Source organism: Maylandia zebra, linkage group LG11 (assembly GCF_041146795.1).
Source record: "Maylandia zebra isolate NMK-2024a linkage group LG11, Mzebra_GT3a, whole genome shotgun sequence".
In the NCBI taxonomy this organism is placed as follows: Eukaryota; Metazoa; Chordata; class Actinopteri; order Cichliformes; family Cichlidae; genus Maylandia; species Maylandia zebra.
In genome coordinates, this window is record NC_135177.1 from 29,054,978 (window position 1) to 29,080,667 (window position 25,690).

A 25,690-nucleotide genomic window follows, 5' to 3' on the forward strand; every position below is an offset into this window, starting at 1 on the left:
TTTCAAGCACCTGAAAATTCAGTATACATGCAAATTGTGTCGGCACAATTTGTCAAATTGTCTGTTAGTTAAAGCTACAGCTGCTGTATTTAATGTCAATATGCAACACTATCTGAAAGAAGATATAAGAAAGACAGGAACTGGAAGGAAGATGAAAGTTTTTTAATATTTGTTGTACATTCAATTTTAAAGCATGGCCTCAAAGGTTAGATGCATCTAACATGCTGTAAGGATTTAGGCCCTAAATGATAATTGAAGTGAACCCTAAATCAATAATACAATATAATATGCAGCTAGCCAGTGGAATTATGTTAAGCTTGCCAAAAGGATGTTAATATGGAGCATACAAAAAGAACAAAACCAACTAGATAGATACACTTTTATGCATATGCTACCAGTGGGTCACCCAATAGCTACTTTGTATGTAAATGAATAGCTACCCATAAAAGAAAATGAAACTACATATTCATAAAAGACAAATCTCACAGCTGTACTTCATTTTTGAAAATGTTTGCCAAAATAAAAGCAATTGTGATTATGTTGTGTTTAATTATCGCTCATAATATTTTTATGAGCGATATATTTCTGGCTGTCTTATAACATCAAAACACTGTAAACACACTAATATTTTGTAAATATACAAACAAATTTTACTTCTGTACACAATACCACAGCTACTGTGAGTGACAATTCTGTCTTTTCTACAGTTTCATGTCAAAGTGTCTGCTGATCCTCGCGCTTCTCCTCATGGTTTATGATATATAATTTTGTTTATTATGTCTCAGACTTTTTATTTTGAGACAGAATGATGACACAATGTCATCACATGACATACAAAATTTTTAATTAAAAAAAACACCTTATTAACAAAAAGTCTGGTCTTTTTGCTCTTTTACCAACAAATGATATTCCGTGGAACTACAAATCAGTGGGTCTAGCACAGGTTCCTAAACAAAGGTCTGAAATTTGCAGTGACAGGCATAGTCACTAAGGAGTTATAAGTTGGCTCCTGAGCTTTAACCTAATATTTTACTGTTTGAAGCAGTGTCTTCAAACAGAGATATTGTGCCAGATTCAATAATAAACGCACACAAAAGAAGATGGCTGTGCACTGGTACATATGAGAGCCAGTTAAGCAATGGTATATTTACACAACAAAAAATATTTCTTGGTAACTATTCAAAGGCTAATCATTAAAGGTTATGTAATTGTATTTCTAATCCTATCTTAAATGTTATTTAAGATAGGATAATGCTGGACAGCTATGTTTTTAGCAGTAAGCTCAACAAAACAGAAGTTTACTTCTTTTTCTTTTCAGTCTTGTCTTTAAATTTTACCTGGGCATATTCACAGTCCACTTCCTTTTTCACATTCTTACCCCCCACTTCATCATACAGGCCTCCCATCTCTAGTGCATTGCTCACAAAATTTCTGTTAATTCCCTCCACAATGCACTTCTCCTCCTCCAGATAATAGCTACCAGGTGAATTCAAGTCCACAGAGGTTTCTTCCTTCTTTTTCTTGCTCTTGGTCTTCCAGTTCACACTAGAGTAAATTGCTTCACACTTGTCGCCTTTGTTCTCAGAGTTTTTGCTTCCTCTTGCACCCACTGGCTCAGCGCTTGGCAAGTTGGTGCTACTTGGCTCAGCAACTACTTTAGGGTCAACAATGCCTGCCTCTCTCAACCTTTCAGCATTTGCATAAATGCTCTCTTCTGTTGTGTTTGGTGCCTAAAATTGCATAGTAAATTTCAGTGAACATTCCGGTGAAGATCATCTATTCATTCTTGTGTAAATGTAAAAGTATCACACCTTTAAAAAAACCTTAAAAATAAAGTTAAAGTACCTCATTTCCTTCTTCAGTCGGAGGCTGAATCATCGCAACTGTGTTGTTTTCATCTATTAACCCAACTTTCGGCTTACAGTGATTCGTCTGAGTCCTGAAAAATAAAGTAAAATATCAAATATATATTTTTACAAATCATACACTGCAGTTTTTCACTGCTCACTTTTTAGTTCACAGGATAAACTCATGATGATATATAGTGGTGTATTACAGCTTGCTATGTGAAAACTAATCTGAATGTTAACATACAGAGGTCTTGAAAATGAAAACATATAATGTCAGTGTTTTTAGACATGAACTGTCCAATAAACAGCTCAGACTGATGTTAAAGTTAGTCAGTAGTGTTACCAATGTTGAGTATGTTTTCTGATGGATCAAGCCCAAATATACACAGTAGTTGCACAGTATCAGTATTCAGTTAAAGATCACAGAAAATCAGGCCAAATACAACTTAGTAAATAGTAAATGCTGTGGGTAGTTTGAACAATTTTAAGTACCAAATTGTGTACATACCTGATAACAAACAGCAGAACACACATTAGTACTAATAGTAACACTACAAGAGTGGAGACGATCACTGGATACAGAACTGAACCTAAAAAAACAAAACAAAAATAAATATAAAAATATACCATGTAAAAAAATTAATAAATACATAAAAAATCACCCTACTTAATTTTTAATTGTATGCATGACATACATAATGTGTTTTGTTTTTTAAACCCCCTGGGTTTGTTCAAGATTACTACCCTTTCAGCTTGTTCGTGGCCAAAACTGGCCACCATAGAGCCCAGAGGGTTAATTAGCCATATTACTCAAAAATTATGTGGTAAAACAAACTTATTTCAAATTCCAAGGTTTTAAATATTGGATTTTGTTTTTGAAAATCACCTGCTCTTTACCAGGTCTTAAAATTACATATATACAGCCTCAGCTGAACTACAAAACATAACATGGTATACTGTGTCATTACTGAACAAAAACTAATCCAAATTTCAGAAGCGGTGTGTTACTGCTTCCATAGGAATCACAAGAATAGGTAGCAGCCAGATGCTGATAATCAAGCACTGGATTATTAAACTTCATTTAATGACCATCAGCAAGCGTGAACATGTTTATAAAAGCAGATGTTTGTGGCAGTTTGCTGGTCCTGAACATTCAGGAGTGTGTTAGCACAATACCAATGATATAAATGTACTGCAAAACATTACATATTTTATGAAACTGGTAGTGAGTCGACTGTAGCTGGATTAACCCATCCCTAACTGCTTGTGTGGATTAGTGGAATTCCTAAAGTTATTGACAGTAAATTTATTGTAAATGAATACTAACATTTAGGGTAAAATCTTGATAATATCTCTTAACTGGCTTTGTAGAGCACAGGATATCAGTGACTAAGGTATCAAATCTCCTTGATCTCCACTGCATCATGTATGTGGGTTAAACAAGAGTATTTACAGTTGCACCAAATACAAACCTTGAGGTTCTGCAGAGCTTTTAAACTTGCTCATACAAAATTGTTGACTGGCAGATCCCAGAGAGTTGAAGCTACGGCAGAGCAGGGTGGAAAAATGCTTCACATGTGGTTGACTCAGAATGAAGGAGCTCCTGTGAACTGTGATGTTTAGAGTCTCACTGAATATTTCAAATCCACCAGACTGATTGACAGGTTCTCCATTCAAATACCACTGTACAGCAGGGGAAGGGTTTCCGTCAGTGTCACAGGAACAGTTAACTTGACTTGCAGTTTTAACACAATCTGATGAAAACAGGATCTGTGGAAGAACTGTCATTGAAAGAAAGTGAGAGGAGTCAGTAAAAAACAACCTTGATGATTGAAAAATATTTGCAAAAATTACTAAAAAAAATGAACTGACAAAGTGACCGGTAAAATGCTGTGTGTAAAGATGGTCATGTCTCAAACTGATCTGGAGATAACCAAAAATGTCAGAAAAATGGAAAACACTCATGTGTTGTTACAATTTCTAACAAAAATAGTATAATTAAATTTTGAGATACATACAATGAATCTCAAGCTGAGTCACATTAGAACGTTCAACTCCGAGCTTATTTTCAGCCTTGCAGAAAAATGTCCGTCTGTTTCTGAAGACTTGAATGTTTAAACTGGTTCCTGTTCCAATTAAAGTCTCCTGGTCTCCATCAGCTCTGTACCAGGTGTAGTTCCTCACTGCTGGGTTGGCATTAGTGCTGCATATTAGACTCACATTGCTGTTCTCTGGTACTGGACCAGAAGGACTGACTGAAACTGTGATGTTTTTAGGTGAATCTAAAGAACGAGTATTAAAAAATGAAAATTAGTTGTGTATTGTACATTGGGTATTACACTACCTGTCATAAAGCCTTATAAATTTATTTAAAAAGATGACATCTTAAGAATGCTTGCACCTTATTTTAGCCCACTGCCTAAGTCTTCTGAAGATAAAGTGTTAGTTTAGTGTTGCGCATACACTAAAGAACTATTTAAGATAATTTTGATCAGACAAAAACTGTGGTATTTTAGTTGAATCCAAAAAAAAGCAATAACACAATCACTCGTGGATGGATATTAACGTGTATTTCACGAAGTCTGATTTATGTACTAAAACAACAGTTTAAGAATGCTGTACTTTTTAATTTAAAAAAATACACTGTTTCTATTTGTTGAGTATTGGAAAAACATGGTATATAAAACTCTGTTCTAATGATCTGACTCTTTGATGCTGGGTTATACTGATGATATGTAAAGCAGATGTGAAATGTGATATTTACACTGAACATCTATTTGAATGCTGCTGGAACGTCCAACTCCAATCTCATTTTCAGCCTTGCAGAAAAATGACCGTCTGTCTCTGGAGACTTTAATGTTTAAACTGGTTCCTGTACCAATAAACGTCTCCTGGTCTCCATCAACTCTGTACCAGGTGTAGTTCCTCACTGCTGGGTTGGCATTACTGCTGCAGGTCAGACTCACATTGCTGTTCTCTGGTACTGGACCAGAAGGACTGACTGAAACTGTAATGTTTTTAGGTGAATCTGAAAATTAAGTATTGAAACATGAAAATTAGTGATGCAATGTATGTTGGGTATTACACTACCTATCATTAAGTCGTATGTGTGTATTTTAACAGTGACTTTGCATGTTTTCCCTGTGTACTCTGGCTTCCTCTCACAGTCCAAAGACATACATTTAGAGGGGTTAGATTGATTGGCCATTCTAAATTGCTCATAGGTGTGAATGTTAGTCTGAATGGTTGTCTGTTTCTCTGTGTGGCGCTGTGACAGATGGGCAATCTGTCCAGGGTGTGCTGCTCATGCCCTGTTACGGCTGTGATAGTTATAAACACACTTCTAAACCTGGTGGAAAGTCTTCTCAGAAGAGTTGAAATTATTATAGCTACAAATAGTCGGCCTACATCATATCATACACCATATTTTCCGCATATAAGGCGCACTTAAAATCCTTTATTTTTCTCAGAAATTGACAATGCGCCTTATGTATGAATTCTGGTTGTGCTTACTGACCTCGAACAGATTTTATGTGGTACACGGCGCTGAAAAAATCTGTCAAAAATGTTTTTGTACGACTTTGCTAAGCTACGAAGCTGCACCGCTTGATGGACTGTTAGAGCATCACAGCTACTGTAGTTAGGAGCCTAGCGGAGTAATCTGGGTCCAGAACTCCGTCTGCTTCAGGTCCCTAAGTTGAAGAACACTGCAACATCATTGAGAGTTATAAACGGTCTAAATTCTTTTGTCTTTAATAAAATTATCAGTGTTTCTGTTTTACCAGGTGTAACAATTAAGTTTAACATCCAGACATCCATGAAAACAGAATTTATTAAATTTAACGCAGTTTAGGGTTGCCAACCGTCCCTTAAAAAACGGAATCGTCCCGCATTTCGAAACAAAAGTACACGTCCCGTATTGAGCTAATAAGGGACGCACTTTGTCCCGTAATACAGTGAGAATTAAAAGTAGTCTATAAATGTTAATGGAATTAACGCTTTGTTTGAAAACATAATTCTTGGCCCCTCTCCTGCTTTGTGACCAATGAGCTGACAGCACACTTATGACAATTCGAGTATGACAATTCAGATTACCGCTCATCTCATTGGTCGAGGAAAGGTCGCTTGCGGAGAAAATACCGGAAGACAACAGATGACCACAACAACAAGCATGGCTGTCACTACCCGATCTGTACCGGAAACCTGATCGGTACCCCGCATGCGCAAATCTTACGTCACTTCCTCTCTTTGCCAACATTGTGACATTCAATACATTTGAATGATACGGTTAGCGCCCGAGGGCGTTCCAAGATGGCCGAGTAAGTACACGCTTACTGCCGAGCTTAGCAAATGTAACCTTATAATACGGTAGCAACACTGTGTCAACTCAGACCTTAGAAGCTTTTACGGTATTTAAGCCAGAAAAGGACTGATTTTGATCAATTAAGAGATAAAATGTCACAGCGTGACAATAAAAGACCCTCGTCTAGCTCCAAGACGAAGCTACTGCTAAAGGCTAATGCTAGCCAAACAACCGGGTCGGTGAACCCACTGCTTGACAACTGCCATGACTATACGGCTCTTTCACTACCTCTCCCAATAACTGAGGACGTAATGGACAAGTTTCCACCTCTACCCGTCTCACCCAGCCAGTCTCCGGCGCCAAAGAAAGCGATGCACTCAAAGGGAGATAGCGTGGATATTGTTGAAACTCTATCAAAACTAATAAACGAAAGAATGGATAACCTTGCACTACAGATTGACGGGATCAGAAAAACTGTGGACTTTGCATGCGAAGAGATAAAAGATGTCAAATGCAGAGTGGGCACATTGGAGCAGAAAATCTCCAAAGAGGAAGAGCGTATGGATAAAAACCAGCAAAGAATCACAGATCTCGAGCGATATTCCAGACGGTGGAACCTCAGGCTGTTTGGTGTCAAAGAAGAACAACAGGAGGATACATGGAAGGTTGCTGTTGAGATTTGTCAGGCTACATTGCCTGAATGTAAAAACCAACTTTATGACACCATTGACACCGTACATCGGGTCGGCTCCAAACGCCCAAACAACACCAGTCCCAGACCTATTATCATCCAGTTCATCTCCCGCAGAACCAGAGATAGCCTGTGGAAAGCAGCTAAGACATCTCCATTCTTAAAGGAAAACCGGGACTTGAAGTTTGCTGAGGACCTTTCCAGAGAAGAGAGGGAGCGCCGGAGCAAGTTGTGGCCCATTATCGAGAAGGCTCGCAGAGAAAATAAAAAGGCCTATTACGTCGGATGCCGGGGTTTTGTTAATGGGACAGAAGTTTTCCCGTCTTCAGAATGAGAGGTGAATATGGGGGAAGCTAAGGAATGGAAAAGACCCTACAATGTTGCACAGTTGCTTGGACTTGGTTGGCTGTTTTTCATTGATCCTTCTGGCGTTTTGGATCATTAAGTCTATGCCTCATTTATAGTGTGAGGACACTTTAAGTTTCAGCACCAGAGTTGTATCCTAAAAAATATTTCGTGTATTTCTGCCGAGTTATTTTCATCCTTGCAATGCTCGGTCCCTTAGTGAGGTTTATTTTTTGTTAAGCACACAATATTGGTTCTTTAAATTTCTAGCTATTTATTTTTTGTTTTCTTAATTGTCATTTTCTATTGTTTCCCTAAATGCCAGGGGGTTGAGACAGATCTGTAAACGTAAAGCCTTATTTTTGTTTGCTAAGAAATATAAAAGTCATTTTTGTTTTTTCCAAGAAAGCCATTCTGTATCTGCTGATGTGAACTTCTGGAAGTCTCAGTGGGGTAACGATGTTTGGTATTCGCATGGCACAGAGAGGTCAGCTGGGGTCACAACTCTCAAAGGTAGCTTCGAAGGTATTGTTCTACATTCAGATTGTGACTCTTTGGGTCATTATATTTGTCTGATAGTAGAATACAATCACTCCATTTTCATAATTGTCAATTTATATGGCTATAATACCAAACCTGAAAATGATAATTTAATTGACTCTTTAGATACAAGGATTAGTTTTTGGCTCTCTAAATATCCCAGTTCAAACTTAATAATTGGAGGAGATTTTAATGTTTCACTAAATGACACTATAGACAGATGGCCACCAGCACAACATTTTAGGAATAATTTGAGATTGGAAACATTTATGGATAAATTTAATGTAACTGATATTTGGAGAGACAAATTTCCTGATGATATATCTTTTACCTGGAGTAACCGTTCTGGTTCAAGGAAATCACGTATTGATTTCTGGTTAATATCAAGTAGTCTATCAAAGGACAGTGTTACGGTCAATATCCTTACAACTCCACTTACGGATCATAGAGCAATATATATTAATCTGCAACTCTTTCCTACTATTGCAATTAATAGATCCTCCTATTGGAAATTAAATAGCTCGCTTCTGAGCCATACAATTGTAAAATCTGAAATTACACGACTGTTAAAACACTTTATACACAAGGCTAATATTGAGAATTCCTATAGCACAAACTGGGAAATTTTTAAATTTGAGACAAGTAAAATGTTGAGACAGTATGGGGCAAAAATAGCTAAGTCAAGGGCAGCAGAAGAAGAAAATCTAATTGTTCAAATTTCCGCAATATATCAACTCCCACCAGACGAGGTCTCGGAAGAGGATAGATTACATCTTAGGTCCTTTCAATCTAAACTGGATGAGATTTACCGCCAGAAAGCTGAAGGAGCTTTCGTTCGTTCAAGAAAAAGGTGGATAGAGGAGGGAGAGCAGAATTCTGCTTATTTTTTCCGCTTAGAAAAACATAGATCTAAAACCAATACTATTCATAAATTGAATATAAATGGTACGGTCAGTGATGATGCAAAAATTATCTCTCAATTTTGTTGTAATTTCTACTCAAAGTTGTATGAATCCAATTATAACGCAAAGGTCGCTACCCAATTTATTGACTCTGTAAACAATGTTAAAATGATTAAAAGTGCTGATAGGCTTTTTTGTGACAGTCCAATTACTGAAAAAGAGATATTGACATCTATTGAATTTCTTAAAAACAACAAATCTCCGGGCACAGATGGGCTGGTGGCTGAATTCTATAAATCATTTTCTTGTCAGCTTGCACCCTTTTTGTTGCAGGTTTATAATGAAAGTATTGAAAGGGGCACTCTTCCTCCCAGCCTTACTCAGGGACTTATTACTTTAATTCCCAAACCTAAGAAGGACCTACTTTTTATAGACAACTGGAGACCAATAAGCCTCCTAAATAATGATTATAAAACATTAGCTCTATTGCTAGCTAGAAGAATTAAATATTTTTTGGACGATATTGTAGACGAGACACAGTCTGGTTTTATGACAAACAGACACATCTCCAATAATATTAGACTCGTCTTGGATATTCTGGACTACTCAGCATTAATATCTGATGACTCATTTATCCTTCTCCTGGACTTCTATAAAGCCTTTGACTCAATTGAGCATGAATTTATATTTCTTACACTTCAGAAATTTGGTTTTGGTGATATCTTCTGCAGAGCTATCAAAACTCTGTATTCCAATGCTAATAGTTCTATTAGAATGAAAAATGGCACCACTTCTCGTTTTAGTCTTAATCGAGGTGTACGCCAAGGTTGCCCGATTAGCCCTTATCTTTTTTTACTTTGCACCCAAATTCTTGCCTCTCATATTTCGAATAGCCCTGTGAAGGGTATAAACATAGCAGACAGAGAGATTGTCATCAGTCAATTGGCAGATGATACCACAATTTTTCTTAAAAATGCCAGCCAAGTGCCAATTGCTTTACGTGTAATAGAGGATTTCTCAAAAGGGTCTGGATTGGTCCTAAACTTAAATAAATGTCAGTTATTACCTGTCAAAGAGTGTAATGTTCAGAGTATTTGTAATATAACAGTTAAAAATGAAGCAACATATTTAGGTCTGATTATCTGCAAAGATCCAAAAGACAGAATTTTACTAAATTTCCCCCCAATTATTAAAAAATCTCAAACCAAATTAAATCAATGGTTGCAGAGAGATTTAAGTATAAGAGGAAGGGTATTGCTCTCAAAAGCAGAAGGTCTGTCTCGACTGACTTATGCAGCAATTTCTCTGCATGTGGACGGCAAAACTTGTAAGGATATTGACCGAATGCTCTTCAACTTCCTTTGGAAAAACCGGACACATTACATCAGAAAAAGTGTATTGATGAATGACTATGAACACGGTGGTCTCAATGTTTTGGATTTTACTACTCTAAACAATACATTTAAGATTAATTGGGCTAAACATTTTCTTAAAAATCCGGTATCCATTTGGAATTTTATTCCTCACTACATTTTCTCTAAGTTTGGTGGTCTAAGTTTTATCTTAGGTTGTGATTATAATATAGATAAGCTTCCAGAAAAGCTCTCGATGTTTCACAAACAAGTTCTATTAGCTTGGTCCCTTATATATAAACACAACTTTACACCCCATACGTATTCAATTTGGAATAATAGGAACATAGTGTATAAAAATAAATCATTATTTTTTTCTAGGTGGGTTGAGAAACGGATTGTTTTAGTGAATCAGCTGTTTAATCCTAATGGGCAGCTCATGTCCTACTCAGAATTTTTAAACACCTATAAATTTCCAGCCACACCCAAAGAATATGCCATATTATTTGATGCAATACCTACGGGTATTATAATGCTTTTTAAAGGTATTCAACCTTGCATATCATCTGTTTCTCTCCCCAACCCTTTAGATTCACACATAGGAAGAATCTGTCTAACAAACCACAGTAAAAGTAATAAGAATATTCGTGCTTTGTTCCAGACAGAATCTCTAACTATCCCACATGTGGTCTCTTATTGGAATTCCTTTGTCAGTGACATTAACTGGAAAAGAGTATGGACAATTCCTAACAAGTATCTGGTAACGAATAAAGTGAAGGAAGTCTCATTTAAAATATTGCATAAATTTTATCCTGCTAATCATTACATGACGAAGTTCAAAAGGGACATAAATGTGAACTGTGGATTTTGTGGAAGCCATCCTGAGACTGTGCAACACCTCTTCTGGATCTGTTCATTCGCTAGAACATTTTGGAAAGACTTCAGTAGATTCATTGCTGGACATCTCTATAATGACTTTACTGTGAAATGGGAAAATGTTGTATTTTGTTTCTTTCGAAGGCAAAAAAAAGAAGATGTTTACTTTATAATAAACTTATTAGTCATCTTAGCTAAATTTTATTTTCACAAATGCAAATACAGTAACAAAAAACCTGATTTTAAAAACTACTATAATGATGTTTTATGTTACATAAAATTGATTAGTGGATCACTTAACAAAAAGGCTATGAAAACTATTACTATTTGTAGTAATTACAAATTATTTGAATGTTTGTAATTCTTTGTATTACACCCCCTGGCATATGTTAATTTTGTTCTGATTGTATACATGTTCTGTATACTGTTTCTTAATAAAGTTTAATATTTTGAAAAAAAAAAAATAAATAAATAAATAAAAAAAAAAAGATACGGTTAGCGCCCAGTTAGCTCCTAGCATTTCTCAGCAGCTCTGCCTCCTTTTCGACTACCAGGACATTTAAACAATGAATAATCCGTATCCGCAACAAATTTTTGCTTTTCTCCTCAACAGAAAGCGTTCCCCGATTGAACAACAGCGCCGTAAAATAAGAAGAATGGTGCCTAATGACAGAGTTAATAATACAGACTTTATAATATGTCACGTGAAGATTCAGCAGCCAGATGAAGTGTTTACTGGCAATTGACAGTGATAGCGGACATTATCATCACTTTTCCAACAATCCTCTCCACACAGACAAGCATAAACACACTCGATTATCACTAAATCAAATTTAACACACGTTTGTAATGACGCTAATTCAGTTTACAATAGGGTTCATTCGCTCAGTCAGCAGGTGGCGGTATCCTCGTACACTGGGGAGTACACTGCCATTAAACGAACAGAAGAAGAAGAAAACCCCTGCACATGCGCGGTACGGATCGGGTAGACCCGATTTCTACGGTCTGACTGCACATGCGCAGTAAGGATCGGGAGTCCCGATCTGTCACTATCTTTTAATTTTTTTATTTTTGTCTACATTATATTAAATGTTTCATTATCGGAAACATGTTAAGAGATACTTGTTATTCTTAACATCTTAACAGATACTCTGACCTGTAACTATCGTAAAATGCTTCGACCGGAAGTAGACACCTTTCGCGCATGCGGGGTACCGATCGGGTTTCCGGTACGGATCGGGTAGTGACAATGGCCAACAGGGAAACAAACGTCGACACTGTGGTGCAAGTCTCGGACGACAGTACATCTAAAGCTGGGCAGACACTGTGCGATTTTTTTCAGTCACGTTATTCAGCTCCTGCTCAAACTGCACGATTGACTCACAGGGGTTAGAAGTTGGTAGGTCACGATGCAGGGTCTCACACTATACCGCCCGATGCTCTGATGCGACCTGAGTGCTCACACTGTGCCTCCATAAAATGAAGGTTATAACAGAAAATCTGTCGCTCCCCCTCTCTGTCTTTCACTCACACAGACACACCACCACCATCAACTTTGCTAAATTGCTAATGAAAAACATTGATCAGGCAGCTGTGATTGAGCAGCAATGTAAATCCAACTATTTTCACGGTTGTTGTGGTCGTGATAATTTTGTGATGCCACATCGAAAAAGCTCGGATGAGCTTTCCAAAGTTCTACAAGTTGTGCCTCCATCGCTTGTGTCCAGATCACAGGCTGCACAGCCGTGCTGCTCCATCTTTTTCACCGACGTTTACGTGTTTGCGCGTGAGCGGCTGTGTTGACACCCTCACGAGCGATTGATGATCGGGAGCTGGTCGTTAGGTGTTAATCGCTTCTGGTTACCCCACGTATACTACACGATGCACGATGAAGGCCAAAATCGGGCCGATCACTCAAAAATCGGCTCAAAATGGGCCAAAAATCGCACAGTGTGAGCCCAGCATTAGAGCAGCAATGTTTGTTCCCCTCAGAGAACGAGGGGGGGAAAAGGCTGCAAAAGTACAGGGAGGAATGGGAAAGGAAAACACCTGGCTGGAAAAGTGCACGATAACACCTTTAAAGCGCACTGCACTGTGTGCCGGCGCACTTTTTCCATAGGCATGCTTCTAATGGTGGGCACATGAAGAACATGAGGGGCGTGAAAGCTCGGGGAACCCTTAACCAATTTCTTGTCCACCAGGCCACGGCAGAAGCATATATGGTATGTAAACACTGGTTTGTGTTTTTTTTTAAACCCTCTGGTTAAGGTTAATATGGGCATGTGCAGTGAATATCAGCGCTATGTGGCCAGAAGATAATATAATTTATTTTGTGTAATAAACAACTGCAAGGATAGATGATTACAACAAATAGATCACTAATACATAAAAGTAATACATAGATGAATAATGATGATGAGTTATGATGCGTAATCATGGGAACAAGTGGGTTTACAAACAGGAGCAGCTGATTAGCATTAGAAAAGCTGAAATAATACCTCAACTGAAGCCGATTGTACTAAATGCACTATATGTGCACTGTTACAAGAATATTTTTCGTTCTATTGTTTTCTATTAATTTATATAATTTTAAGTTAAGCAGGACAGAGTTCTTTTAAAGAAAGATTTACTTATATTCTCAAAAGTTAAGCATGACAGGCTTCTGTTTAAGAAAGAGACCTGTTTTACTGTGTTAATGTTGTCATTTTGAGCTAAAAATAAATGGCTAAATGATCATTTGTTTCCCATATGGTCATATCACAAAGAATATGCATCTGCTTAAATCAAATTCAACTCAAATGGTTAAAAAATAATTTCACACACAAAAAAAAGAGCTACAAAATTCACCACACTGGGAAGGGTGAACTGGGTTGCCCGGCCCTGGCCACGAGGTGTCCCTTATTTATTTTTCAGGGGGTTGGCAACCCTATATCATACTCCATATTTTCCGCATATAAGGCGCACTTAAAATCCTTTATTTTTCTCAGAAATTGACAATGCGCCTTATGTATGAATTCTGGTTGTGCTTACTGACCTCGAACAGATTTTATGTGGTACACGGCGCTCAAAAATCTGTCAAAAAATGTTTTTGTATGACTTTGCTAAGCTACGAAGCTGCACCGCTTGATGGACTGTTAGAGCATCACAGCTACTGTAGTTAGGAGCCTAGCGGAGTAATCTGGGTCCAGAACTCCGTCTGCTTCAGATCCCAAAGTTGAAGAACACTGCAACATCATTGAGAGTTATAAACGGTCTAAATTCTTTTGTCTTTAATAAAATTATCAGTGTTTCTGTTTTACCAGGTGTAACAATTAAGTTTAACATCCAGCCATCCATGAAAACAGAATTTATTACATTTAATGCAGTTAGAAGTTAGCAAGAAGTTAGCTTGCTAGTTTCCACCTAAAGATGATATTACCATGTTCTGACTGAAAGATTTCTGAAAAAATTAAAACGTACAGCTCTGCCATCACTTCCAACATAAATGAAGACAGAACACTCAACCGCAGTGACTTTTGTAGTGTTACTGAAGTTGGACTATATAATGATGTGCTATGTGATTGCTAGCAACACAGCTATGTTAGCATAACATAAATGCAGTGAAGCTGGGGGATGAATGCTAACTTTGTTCCACTCGATAAAAGTTAATGTGAGGGTTCCCAAAGGTTAGGGAGAAATGCAATCGCATGACAGGATACTGTAAACAGACCAAACTTTAGTCAGGAGAACAACTGAGAGAATCCATCCACAATACGAGGTTACTCATTAATATACTGCAACAACATGGGAATAGAGCAGCTGCAAGAGAATTCAACATTAATTAATCAATGGTACAGAAGTGGAGGAAGCAGGAAGAATGAGTTGAGTAAAGTTTGACTTATCTGACCGTGTTGTTTTGCTTAATGCGCCTTATAATTCAGTGTGCCTTATTCATGAAAACAGACACGTTTGTTGACAGTGCACCGTATATACCGGTGCATCTTATAGTCCAAAAAACTACGGTAACCTTTTTAAAATTGAGAATCAAATGTCATTCTAGTTATAAGTGGGTGGGCAGAGGGGCAAAGACTTTTGGAAATGCTGTGTGTATGCTTTTACTTTTTTCTGTAAAAATGCATTGGTTTTTTATTTCTAGACTATTCCAAAAGCTCAGCATGTAAATTTCAGTTCTAATGGTCTGAATCCTTGATGCTGGGTTATACTGATGATATGTAAAGCAGATGTGAAATGTGATATTTACACTGAACATCTATTTGAATGCTGCTGGAACGTCCAACTCCAATCTCATTTTCAGCCTTGCAGAAAAATGACCGTCTGTCTCTGGAGACTTTAATGTTTAAACTGGTTCCTGTTCCGATAAATGTCTCCTGGTCTCCATCAGCTCTGTACCAGGTGTAGTTCCTCACTGCTGGGTTGGCATTACTGCTGCAGGTCAGACTCACATTGCTGTTCTCTGGTACTGGACCAGAAGGACTGACTGAAACTGTAATGTTTTTAGGTGAATCTGAAAATTAAGGAATAAAACATACAGATTAGTGGTGTACTGCACTGTATGTTGGGTATTACACTACCTATCATTAAGTCGTTTATTTGTATTTTAACAGTGACTTTGCAAGTTCTCCCTGTGTCTGTGTTGGTTCTCTCTGTGTACTCTGGCTTCCTCTCACAGTCCAAAGACATACAGTTAGAGGAGTTTGATTGATTGGCCATTCCAAATTGCTCATAGGTGTGAATGTTAGTCTGCATGGTTGTCTGTCTTTCTGTGTTGGCACTGCGACAGACTGGTGATCTGTCCAGCGTGTGCCCCGCCTCTTGCCCTGTTACAGCTGGCATGGTCATAAACACTTCTTCTAAACCTGGTGGAAAGTCTTCCCAGAAGAGTTGAAACTATTATAGCTACAAAGAGCTGGCTGACATCATATCAGATGTCACTTTTAGTTATATGTGTGTGACCAGACAAGCAAAGACTTTTGTATATTGAAACAACAGTTTAGGAATGCTGATACTTTTTTGTGCAAAAATGCATTGGTTTTTTTATTTGATGACTATTCAAAAAGCTCAGTGTGTAAATTCCAGTTCTAATGGTCTGAATCCTTGATGCTGGGTTATACTGATGATATTATACTTGAAATGTGCAATTCACTTGTATTTTTATATACTTGAAATGTGCAATTCACTTGTATTTTTATTTTTTATTCCTATTTATTCTATTTATCCCCTTCGTATATTTTATTTATATTGTCTCTGTATTTATATATATGTGTGTGTGTGTGTGTGTGTGTGTGTATATATATATATATATATATATATATATATATATATATATATATATATATATATATATATATATATATATATAATATTCTGCAACTCTGTAACTTCTGTCGGTGCTGTACTTTTTTGGAAATCGAATTTCCCAGAGGAACCCACCCGAGGGATTAATAAAGTTCTATCTAATCTATCTATCTATGTAAAGCAGATGTGAAATATGATATTTACACTGAACATCTATTTGAATGCTGCTGGAACGTCCAATTCCAATCTTATTTTCAGCCTTGCAGAAAAATGACCGTCTGTCTCTGAAGACTTTAATGTTTAAACTGGTTCCTGTTCCGATAAATGTCTCCTGGTCTCCATCAGCTCTGTACCAGGTGTAGTTCCTCACTGCTGGGTTGGCATTAGTGCTGCAGGTCAGACTCACATTGCTGTTCTCTGGTACTGGACCAGAAGGACTGACTGAAACTGTGATGTTTTTAGGTGAATCTGAAAGTTAAGGAATAAAACATACAAACTAAAATGTTAAGACAGTTTTTTTTGCAGAAGTAGTGTTTATAAATTGGGTACAATGCCTTCAGTATCTATTTTTTCCCATTAAATTAATAACTCATACACATCTAACACCAAACAGGAGAGAAGGGAGCAAACCGCACCAATTTACTCATTTTTTCTTTTATCAAGAAAATTTGTAGAGTGATAGTAAGAAGTTGCTTTGGCCCTTTCTTTCTAAATACTGATGTATCCAATAAAAATCCATCCATCCATCCATCTTCATCCGCTTTATCCGGGGCCGGGTCGCGGGGGCAGCAGCCTAAGCAAAGAGGCCCAGACCTCCCTCTCCCCAGCCACCTCCTCCAGCTTATCCGGGGGAACACCAAGGCGTTCCCAGGCCAGCCGAGAGATATAATCTCTCCAGCGTGTCCTGGGTCTGCCCCGGGGCCTCCTCCCGGTGGGACATGCCTGGAACACCTCACCCAGGAGGCGTCCAGGGGGCATCCTTGTCAGATGCCCGAACCACCTCAGCTGACTCCTTTCGATGTGGAGCAGCAGCTGCTCTACTCTGAGCCCCTCCCGGATGGCCGAACTTCTCACCCTATCTCTAAGGGAGAGGCCAGCCACCCTTCGGAGGAAGCTCATTTCCGCCGCTTGTATCCGCGATCTCGTTCTTTCGGTCACTACCCACAGCTCGTGGCCATAGGTGAGGGTAGGGACGTAGATGGACCGGTAAATTGAGAGCTTCGCTTTTACACTCAGCTCCCTCTTCACCACGACGGACCGGTGCAGCGTCCGCATTACTGCAGCTGCAGCCCCAATCCGTCTGTCGATCCAATAAAAATGATTTTTCTTTGTCTTTATATTGACTGACTGAACAATGCAACTTACAGTCACTTCACCAACTTTATACTTCTTTTTACTGAGTGTCAAAAACTACCCATTCATCATCTTCCAGGGGGGTTGGAGCCTAGCCCAAATGCCACTGGGTGAGAGGCAGTGTACACTGACACAGACAGTGATTCTGTCCTGTGGGCAATTTTAGAATCTCCAGTAAACCTACCCGTCCGTCTGTGGGTGGGAAGAGAAACACCACATAGAAAGGCTCCAGCCAGATGGTGGACTTTTTTGATACTTCTTTTTCTCTGTGTCTTATTTAGAGTTTGGTCGCCATGGCAATGATAAATGCCCTGGTTCTTACATACCACTATTCTACTCAACTTAAACCGCTTCATACAACATGCCTCATCCATTCACCTAATTTATGTTTAAGTGTTTTCTAATTAAAATAATATCGAAAGTGTTTTGTTCATCGGATAACAGCTTATCTAAATATCGTTACCCGAGGATATTTGGTGTGCAAATTGGCTCCACTCTGCATGCCAACCTTCCAAATAGTAGATAACCTGCTCTACCTTCTGAGCTACACCGGGCACGTGCGAGGGGCGGCTTGAGCACCTGCCCCTTTCCTGATGGGTGTCCCAAATGCCCTTTTCTTGAGGCAATTGTTTTATGTGTGTTTTATGCATGCGGCGCGTCTGCGCAGAAACATTGGGTAGGATGTTTTTTGAGGCAGGACGCACATTTTTTGCTGTTTGAGCGGTGCCCATATGACAAGCCATTTCAGCCACGAGTTTTCTACGCGAGTTTTCTAACACGTCTGATTAAGAAATGCCGTAAAAAACACTGTTTAATTGCGTTGACCTGACAGAATACCGTATTTTACACCAGGAAGTGGCGTCTTAAACGCCGTTTCTGAACGGGAGAAAAAAAACACACTTTTACCTGCCTTTGAACGCCACTCAGCAAAAAATGACATTCAAAGACAGATTAAAAACTGTTTTTTCCGGTGTTCAGTGTCAGCTGTGAAGGCGTTTAAAACGCTGTTTACTTGAAACTATGCAGGGCCTTCCCCATGGCGTTAAACTGCATTTCTTACGCCATTTCTTAACCAGACGTGTTAGAAAACTCGCAATATTTGGCAGAAATGGCTTACCATATACAGAGCTGTAGAAGAAGCAAATTAAATGGGAGACGCAGACTGATGCAACAAAAACCAGTTAGGTGTACATCGTACACTTAGTATGCGTTCACAGCATACACATAGTCTATAGCACACAGATGAACCTTATTATTATATGTTGGTAAGTTGTCTTGTGACAACTGACAAATTGAAACAGATGAGCGTGCTGTGTGTGAAACAGCGCGACAAACATTACCTGTCCTTTTATTAACTGCACAAGTAGTGCTGGTCATTAGCTGCCAGCTAACTGGGTAAGGGTCTGTAGCTCTGCCCACCGTTTCAGGGAACAAATTTAGTTTTAAAGTAAGTTACAGGGCTTTTCCTGCCTTCCTGGAGGGCTTATATTTCACTGAACAGAATCTAACACACATATCCAAATAATTATGGATTATTATAATTATGATTTTTAAAAAACACACCCTATGTTATTAAAGAAAATACATTAAGAAACAAAATATATTAGATTTATATTTCAAATATGACAAAATGCTGATTTTACAAAATTATTGTATCTTTACAGTTTAAACATTTGTGCAGGCAGAAAGCTTATTAGAGTGTACAGTCAAACAAATTGAATCCTCATAAATACATTATTTCATGTTTATTACTTAATTTGTTTATATCCATCACTTTATTATTATAGCACTAGGAATAAATAATGAGGGAATTATTCTGGATCAGCACCATGATACAAACTTGTGGCCATAGTATATACAGTATTCTGAGAAGGTTTTTTATGAGTATAGATTTTTTAAATTATAACTCATGATGTGATATTGTCCAGACATGCCCTGTAAGGACATGAGGAGGAAACAGTGTTAAAAGGAGTTGTGTGAGGCAGTGGATCTCTCACCAGTTATTAAAAAGAGCACAGGTATCAATAACACATGTACCAGCTGTTCCACTGCAAAGGTATTCAAATATAAAAATAATAATAAGCACAATGTTTTGGTTCTATAACATTTTCTATTATTACTTTATTATAGAGGTACAAGAGTTGTTAAGTGTGGATAATTAAATAAAAGATTAGTGCAATAGCAAAGTGTGCCTTGTTGTCAGATGGACAGCAAGTGGAGAGTGATAGATGAGATGAGGAGATGGAAGAGAGGCAAAGAGTGATTCACAGGCAGAGCCTAGTTTATTTCTCACAGTTTTATTGCCTTGTGGTTCCAAGCGCTGTCACCAATCTTTGCATTTCATTATTATTTCATAACACTTGTTTAATCAGCAACCATTTCTCATATGGACTTTTTACAGTCTCAGATCAGCACAGCCCTGCCCTCCAGTACTATCAGCAGCAGGAGCAGCAGCAACCCCTCAACAACAACATTGTACCCATCAGGTAAAACATGGGCTAAGTTTGCTTTGCACTGTCCCCACCTGATGACAGTGATATAGTATGATGATGTTCCATATTAGATTCCTGATGGTTGGTGGGTGTGGCTTCAGCCTGGTTCTATGTGCCCCTTTTTAACTTTGAGCACCGCCCCTTTAAACATCTCTGCACAGCCCTGAGCTACACCCACCCCAGCCACCCCTCCTGAGCTAAAGCCAACCAACCTCACCTCCCCTGAGCTACAGTCCCACTTTACCCAGTTGTGTTCATCATCCATATTTAATGAGTGTGTATTTATTGCCTCTATCTACCCACATTTCTTTGTTGCATTGAACTGTTGAATATTCATTTTCTCACTCACATTTGTCCTGGTTTGCATTCAAAGACATTATTGGCTACCATCTGGATTTTTCTGCTACACCTGAACAAAGGTTGATTTTTTATTTACTATCTGTGGCCTGAGTCTGGAACTGGGGCCTCATTCTCACATCACATAACAGTTATCTGAATTTTGTTTTTTTAATAATTCTGTTTTACTGGTTGTGTATTCACAAAACAAATATCATAACTTGGGGAAAATACATGATACTATATATAGTAAGTGAAACTCTGAAACTGAAAACTGTAAAGTGAAAAGCAACTGTCAAATGTGACTGACTAAATGTAGTTTTACTCTTAGAGAGAATAAATAACAGATCTAGATAACTGTATTTATTACTAAATACATTACTACCACTATTTAAACGTTATTACTATTTATTTCATTTGAGAAGAGAAAAATAAACTCACATGAAATATCAGGATGTAAACTTGTTTCAGCAGTGACATCAGGGCTACCATCTTGTTTCTGGTAGACAGCAGTGCAGGAGATTTTATTTCCATGATGGATGTGAGAAGCAGTGAAATTCATAACAGAGGTCCTGACTTTAGTTTTGTCCTGATTCTCCTGCAGTGTCTCCTGACTCTGACCCAGGTTAGGGCTCCATGTCAGAGCTGGAGGATGAGACCAACATGGAGCTGGAGCAGAGCACGTCAGACTCACAGAGGCTCCCTCCTCCACCTCCACTGCGGATGGAGTCAGAGTCGGTGAAGGAGGATCTTGTGGTGGGAAGAAATATTTTCATCAGTCAATAAAGAAATGAGCAGTAATTAATTTCAGGGGTTTTTTTGCTGTGTAAAATCCAGTGAATTCACAATGTCAAAGTCAAAGCAGCTTGACTCGTGTCATTTATTCACATGAATTGTCTTTATATGGATATAAAAACTTACCTATGAATGAAATATCTACACCAGCTTGTTTAAAAGTATATATCAGTGTATTATTACACTCCAGTCTGAAGTAGTATTTACTTCTTTGAAGAAGACTTGCATTATTGAAAGTTGTGGTGCAGTCTTTCTTTGTTAAGTCTCGTGTCATTTCTTTAGTTGCAAGCAGTTTTGCAGCTCCATTGTCCCAATATGCTTCACATGTATGATCTAACATGTTTTTATAGCTCTTCTTTACGTCAAAGAAGCAGGGGATGATCACACAGGTTCCACTCACGACATTTATATTCTGTGGCACTGTGATCCCCCACGTTCCACCTGAAAAAGATAATGCTTTTAATTTCGTTACAATAATTGGTATATTGTACTACAGTCGATTCCATTTTTTCTGCTTCTCCAGTTGAAGGTCGCTAGGGAGCTGGAGCATGTCCCAGTTGGCATGTGGCAGGAGGCAGGATACACCCTGGACCAGTCGCTAATCTGTTACTGAACTAACATATAGAGACACTCATATACTCAAGTCCGGGCAGCTAACAATCACTAGTTAACCAAACCCTGTGCACATCTCTGAACTGTGGGAGGAAGCCAGAGTGCCCTGACAGAACCCAATCAGACAGGAAGAATATGCAAACTCCACACACTACACAGTGTCCCCATTCAATCATACGAGTAGAATTCTATTTGGATAATAGTCAGGGCATGTAATCAATAAAGTAGGAATATTAATGAAATTGAAAGGTAATTTGTTCACTTTAATATTATGAAAGACAGACATACCAGCTTCTTTTGCACTCTGACTGAATTGTTAATGGAACGTGCCACTACATACCATAAAGCCAAGTGACAAAAGTAAAACTGCTCTGCAAATACTTTCCAGTTTGAGCACCAGAGTGAAATTAAAAATGTATACAAATGCATGCGTAAAGTGAAATAACTAATAAATTATTTTTTTTTAAAAAAAACCCACATGTTAATATGACAAAAAATAAAAATTGTAGTTTAAACTTTAAAAAATTGTCAAATGTGACTCATTACATGTAGAATTGCTTTATTCTAAGCCAGTATTAGAGAGTTCCTACAGAAGTAAACAATATTGCTTGGAAATTGTATGTTTTACTGGATATTTTAGGTCATATATTCTCAGAAAGGAAGACCTGCAGTTGACTTTAATCATTAAGACAATCATACATCAACGAAATCAATTTGTGCGAACCCAGCCCAATTTTTACTCTTTAAGTGTTCGTGTGTGTGTGTGTGTGTGTGTGTGTGTGTGTGTGGGGGGGGGGGGGGGGGGGGGGCTACTTTTAACTATGTAAAGCACTTTGTGCTACATTTTTTGTATGAAAAGTGCTTTATAAATAAAGATTGATTGCTTGATTGATTGATTGATTGATTGATTGATTGATTGAAAGGAGAAGTTTGTATATTTATCAACATTTAGGAGCTTAAGTCTTCCATTATGTTTTGCAAATCCCAGAGAAGTCATGATTGCAGAATAACTAAAATCATTACGTTACTAGCTGTTTTATGTCTAATTTGAACAAAGCCAAGAAAAGTAAGTCAATAGCAGTGACATTATTTATAGTAGAGGACAAATAAACTTACTTGAAATATCAGGAGTTAAACTTGCTTCAGCAGTGACATCAGGGCTACCATCTTGTTTCTGGTAGACAGCAGTGCAGGAGATTTTATTTCCATGATGGAGGTGAGAAGCAGTGAAATTCATAACAGAGGTCCTGACTTTAGTTTTGTCCTGATTCTCCTGCAGTGTCTCCTGACTCTGACCCAGGTTAGGGCTCCATGTCAGAGCTGGAGGATGAGACCAACATGGAGCTGGAGCAGAGCACGTCAGACTCACAGAGGCTCCCTCCTCCACCTCCACTGTGGATGGAGTCAGAGTCGGTGAGGGAGGATCATCTGGCAAAAAGATCAGTCAATAAAGAAATGAGCAGTAATTAATTTCAGGTTTTTATATTCTGTGTAAAATCCAGTGAATTCACAATGAAGTCAAAGCAGCTTGACTCGTGTCATTTATTCATATGAATTGTCTTTATATGGATATAAAAACTTACCTATGAATGAAATGTCTACACCAGCTTGTGTAAAAGTGTATATCAGTGGTTTATCACACTCCAGTCTGAAGTAATATTTAGTACTTTGAAGAAGACTTGCATTATTGAAAGTTGTGGTGCAGTCTTTCTTTTTTAAGTGTCCTGTCATTTCTTTAGTTGGCTTTAGTTTTGCATTTTCACTGGTAAATGAAGTTGAATTACTCCAATATGCTTTACATGAATCATCTAAGTTATTTTCAAATTTGCTCTCAACATCAAAGGAGCAGGGGATGGTCACACAGGATCCTCTCAAAACATTTATATTCTGTGGCATTTTGACGTTGAACGTTTCGCACAGTGCACCTGAAACACAACACAATGAATTGTAAAAAATAAATGCAAACAGTAATTTACAGCAACAGTACAGTTTTAATTATTGTAGCCTTTATCCAGAGTTATCACTGCTGCTAGGACTTCAGTGTTTAATTCAGGTACAAATGCTAAATATTTTTACTGTTAAATATCTAATAAATGGACACCCTTTGTAGTTTAGTAGATGTTTCATGTTAAATAATAATCTTTACATGATGCTGATTTTCTTTCACTCACCCTGCAGCAGAGAACTAATGAGAAGAAAAGTCAGAGTTCCAGCCATCTTGTTACAAAAAAGTGAAGTTTAAAGGAGTCTGAAGTTTGCACATGAAACAATTTACATGATTATTTGTTAAACATTACCAGTGACAAGCTGTTATGGTGAAAAGTGAAGTAAATTATTTTTTTATGTATTCTGTTAAAACTCTCAAATGATGTTTGAGAATATTTTTAGTGCGTTAGCTCAAGATAACAGTGTGATACAGCACATATTTTTCACTCAGTAACAGGGCTCATTATTATCTTTGAAATATGTGACAATGACAGTAATGGTAATTTTGCAAAGCCCAGCGCTCGCATGTAACTACTGTCACTACGAGGATAATTATTCATCCTCAAAAAATCTGCTAAGATACCAGCGTAGAGCTCTTATTTCAAATAGTTATGTTCATAAACATGATAGACGAGAGAAAAAGAAAATCCTTCACCTTTTCCCTGTGGAACTTTTTCCTCGACAAATATGATGTTTAATCTAAATCACAGTGAATCAAAGGATGATAGAAATGTTAGCTTTGCATAAAACTTTGATATTTCTTCCATATTTAAGATATAAAAACTTACATTCTTACGAGCTTCATAGAGAAGTCATTTCCACATATGTGAGGTTTTTTAAGAACTGTTCAGGAAGCGATGTAAAAAGAGGAAATAACACAAAAGTATGAGTGTGAATATTAGATAGATGCTTTTACAAGAAGTGGCTGTTAACAGTACCACCTTCTTTTCTGACCACGATCTCCACAACACGTCTTGCACCACTGAATGTGCTGTAAACATTTCTATTCACTTAGTAATAATGTTCATTATTTGGCTGAAGGAATAAAGTAGATTAATGTTTCTATTTTCTAAACAAGAAACTGAAAGTTAAAAACAGTAACAGTAAGACTGATGTTGTGTAAATTTCATTAATAAATAATATGTACAATATTACTTATTAATGAATATAGGTGTGTTCACCTGTCACGTGCACAGATAAATTAAATTTTCTATCAAAGCCTACAGAAATTGAATTTAATGTTTTTCATCTTTGGCAGTTACACAAGTTGACACTAGGTGGGAGTGTTTTCAGGGGTTAGTTTGTCCTGTCTCTGAGCAGGAGCGTTTTCATTTCATGTTGTATGTGCGGTGTACTACCTGTGTTAAGCTTTGGCTTCCAATCTTTCACCGTGCTGGTCTTGATCCTGTGACTTTCTGGATAGATTAGTATAGAATAAGTAATCTATGCTCAGAAAACAAATGATTTAGTATGCATACTAAAAAATGTCTTTCTAAATCACCACCCACAGTCACACACCAGAGGCTGTAAATTCACATGTAACACTCAAGAGGCACGGTGCAAAACATAAGATCTAAAAATCATTAAAGTATAACCACAAACTAACTGAAATAAAGAATATTAATAATCAAAAACATAAACACTGAATCACCAGACTCAGGACCTTGACAGTAAGGATGGAAACCTTACGCACTAAAAGGAATTTAAGACAAACAAAAATTAAAGCAAGAAACTCTGATGTACGAAAAGTAAACTGTATTGGAAATGTTGGTATTTTGCTGCTGCCTGAGCTTCTTTAAGGCAGACTCAGGTGTGTGTACAATGATCCTGTGTTCTGAGTAATCATGGACTTTGTTTAACATGCATGTTATGATGTAGTTCATATGAAAACTCACACTATGGGGTTGCATTATTAAATATAGTAACTTGTTGAATGATATATACATTTTTATTACATTCTGC

At 37.7% G+C, this 25,690-nt stretch overlaps 1 protein-coding gene and 1 long non-coding RNA gene across 4 annotated transcripts; one reads left to right on the top strand and one right to left on the bottom strand.

Annotated features, from left to right (window-relative positions):
* Positions 1–152: 152 nt before the first annotated feature.
* On the bottom strand, positions 153–24,559 carry LOC101471375 (B-cell receptor CD22). 3 transcript variants are annotated; one of them, XM_076890147.1, is made up of 15 exons: positions 24,517–24,559; positions 24,384–24,427; positions 23,914–23,990; positions 23,326–23,667; positions 22,859–23,170; positions 21,257–21,571; positions 20,777–21,085; positions 16,359–16,622; positions 15,100–15,363; positions 4,615–4,878; positions 3,869–4,132; positions 3,323–3,631; positions 2,359–2,440; positions 1,846–1,939; positions 153–1,730 (listed from the first exon to the last, which is right to left on the bottom strand). In XM_076890147.1, exons 3-15 carry the CDS (start codon positions 23,957–23,959, stop codon positions 1,299–1,301), a joined length of 3,297 nt encoding a protein of 1,098 aa, XP_076746262.1. In that variant the 5' UTR covers positions 23,960–23,990; positions 24,384–24,427; positions 24,517–24,559; the 3' UTR covers positions 153–1,298. The 3 variants fall into 3 exon arrangements, with proteins under 3 accessions (XP_076746262.1, XP_076746264.1, XP_076746263.1); XM_076890149.1 differs by lacking the exon at positions 3,869–4,132; XM_076890148.1 differs by lacking the exon at positions 24,517–24,559 and having other exon boundaries at positions 24,384–24,466.
* LOC143421108 (uncharacterized) lies at positions 12,104–25,671 on the top strand. Its single transcript, XR_013100865.1, has 4 exons — positions 12,104–13,081; positions 19,909–19,993; positions 20,940–21,091; positions 23,022–25,671. It is a non-coding gene; the product is annotated as an uncharacterized LOC143421108 (long non-coding RNA).
* The last annotated feature ends 19 nt before the right edge of the window (positions 25,672–25,690 follow it).

Excerpts from the sequence above, each read along its gene's own strand:
- LOC101471375 (XM_076890147.1), bottom strand. The coding sequence starts at position 23,959 with ATGGCTGGAACTCTGACTTTTCTTCTCATTAGTTCTCTGCTGCAGG. Across the intron at positions 4,133-4,614 it reads CATTCAAATAGATGTTCAGT|ATTCACCTAAAAACATCACA; the intron begins GTAAATATCACA and ends CTCGTTCTTTAG. Across the intron at positions 1,940-2,358 it reads GTTCTGCTGTTTGTTATCAG|GACTCAGACGAATCACTGTA; the intron begins GTATGTACACAA and ends TTTATTTTTCAG.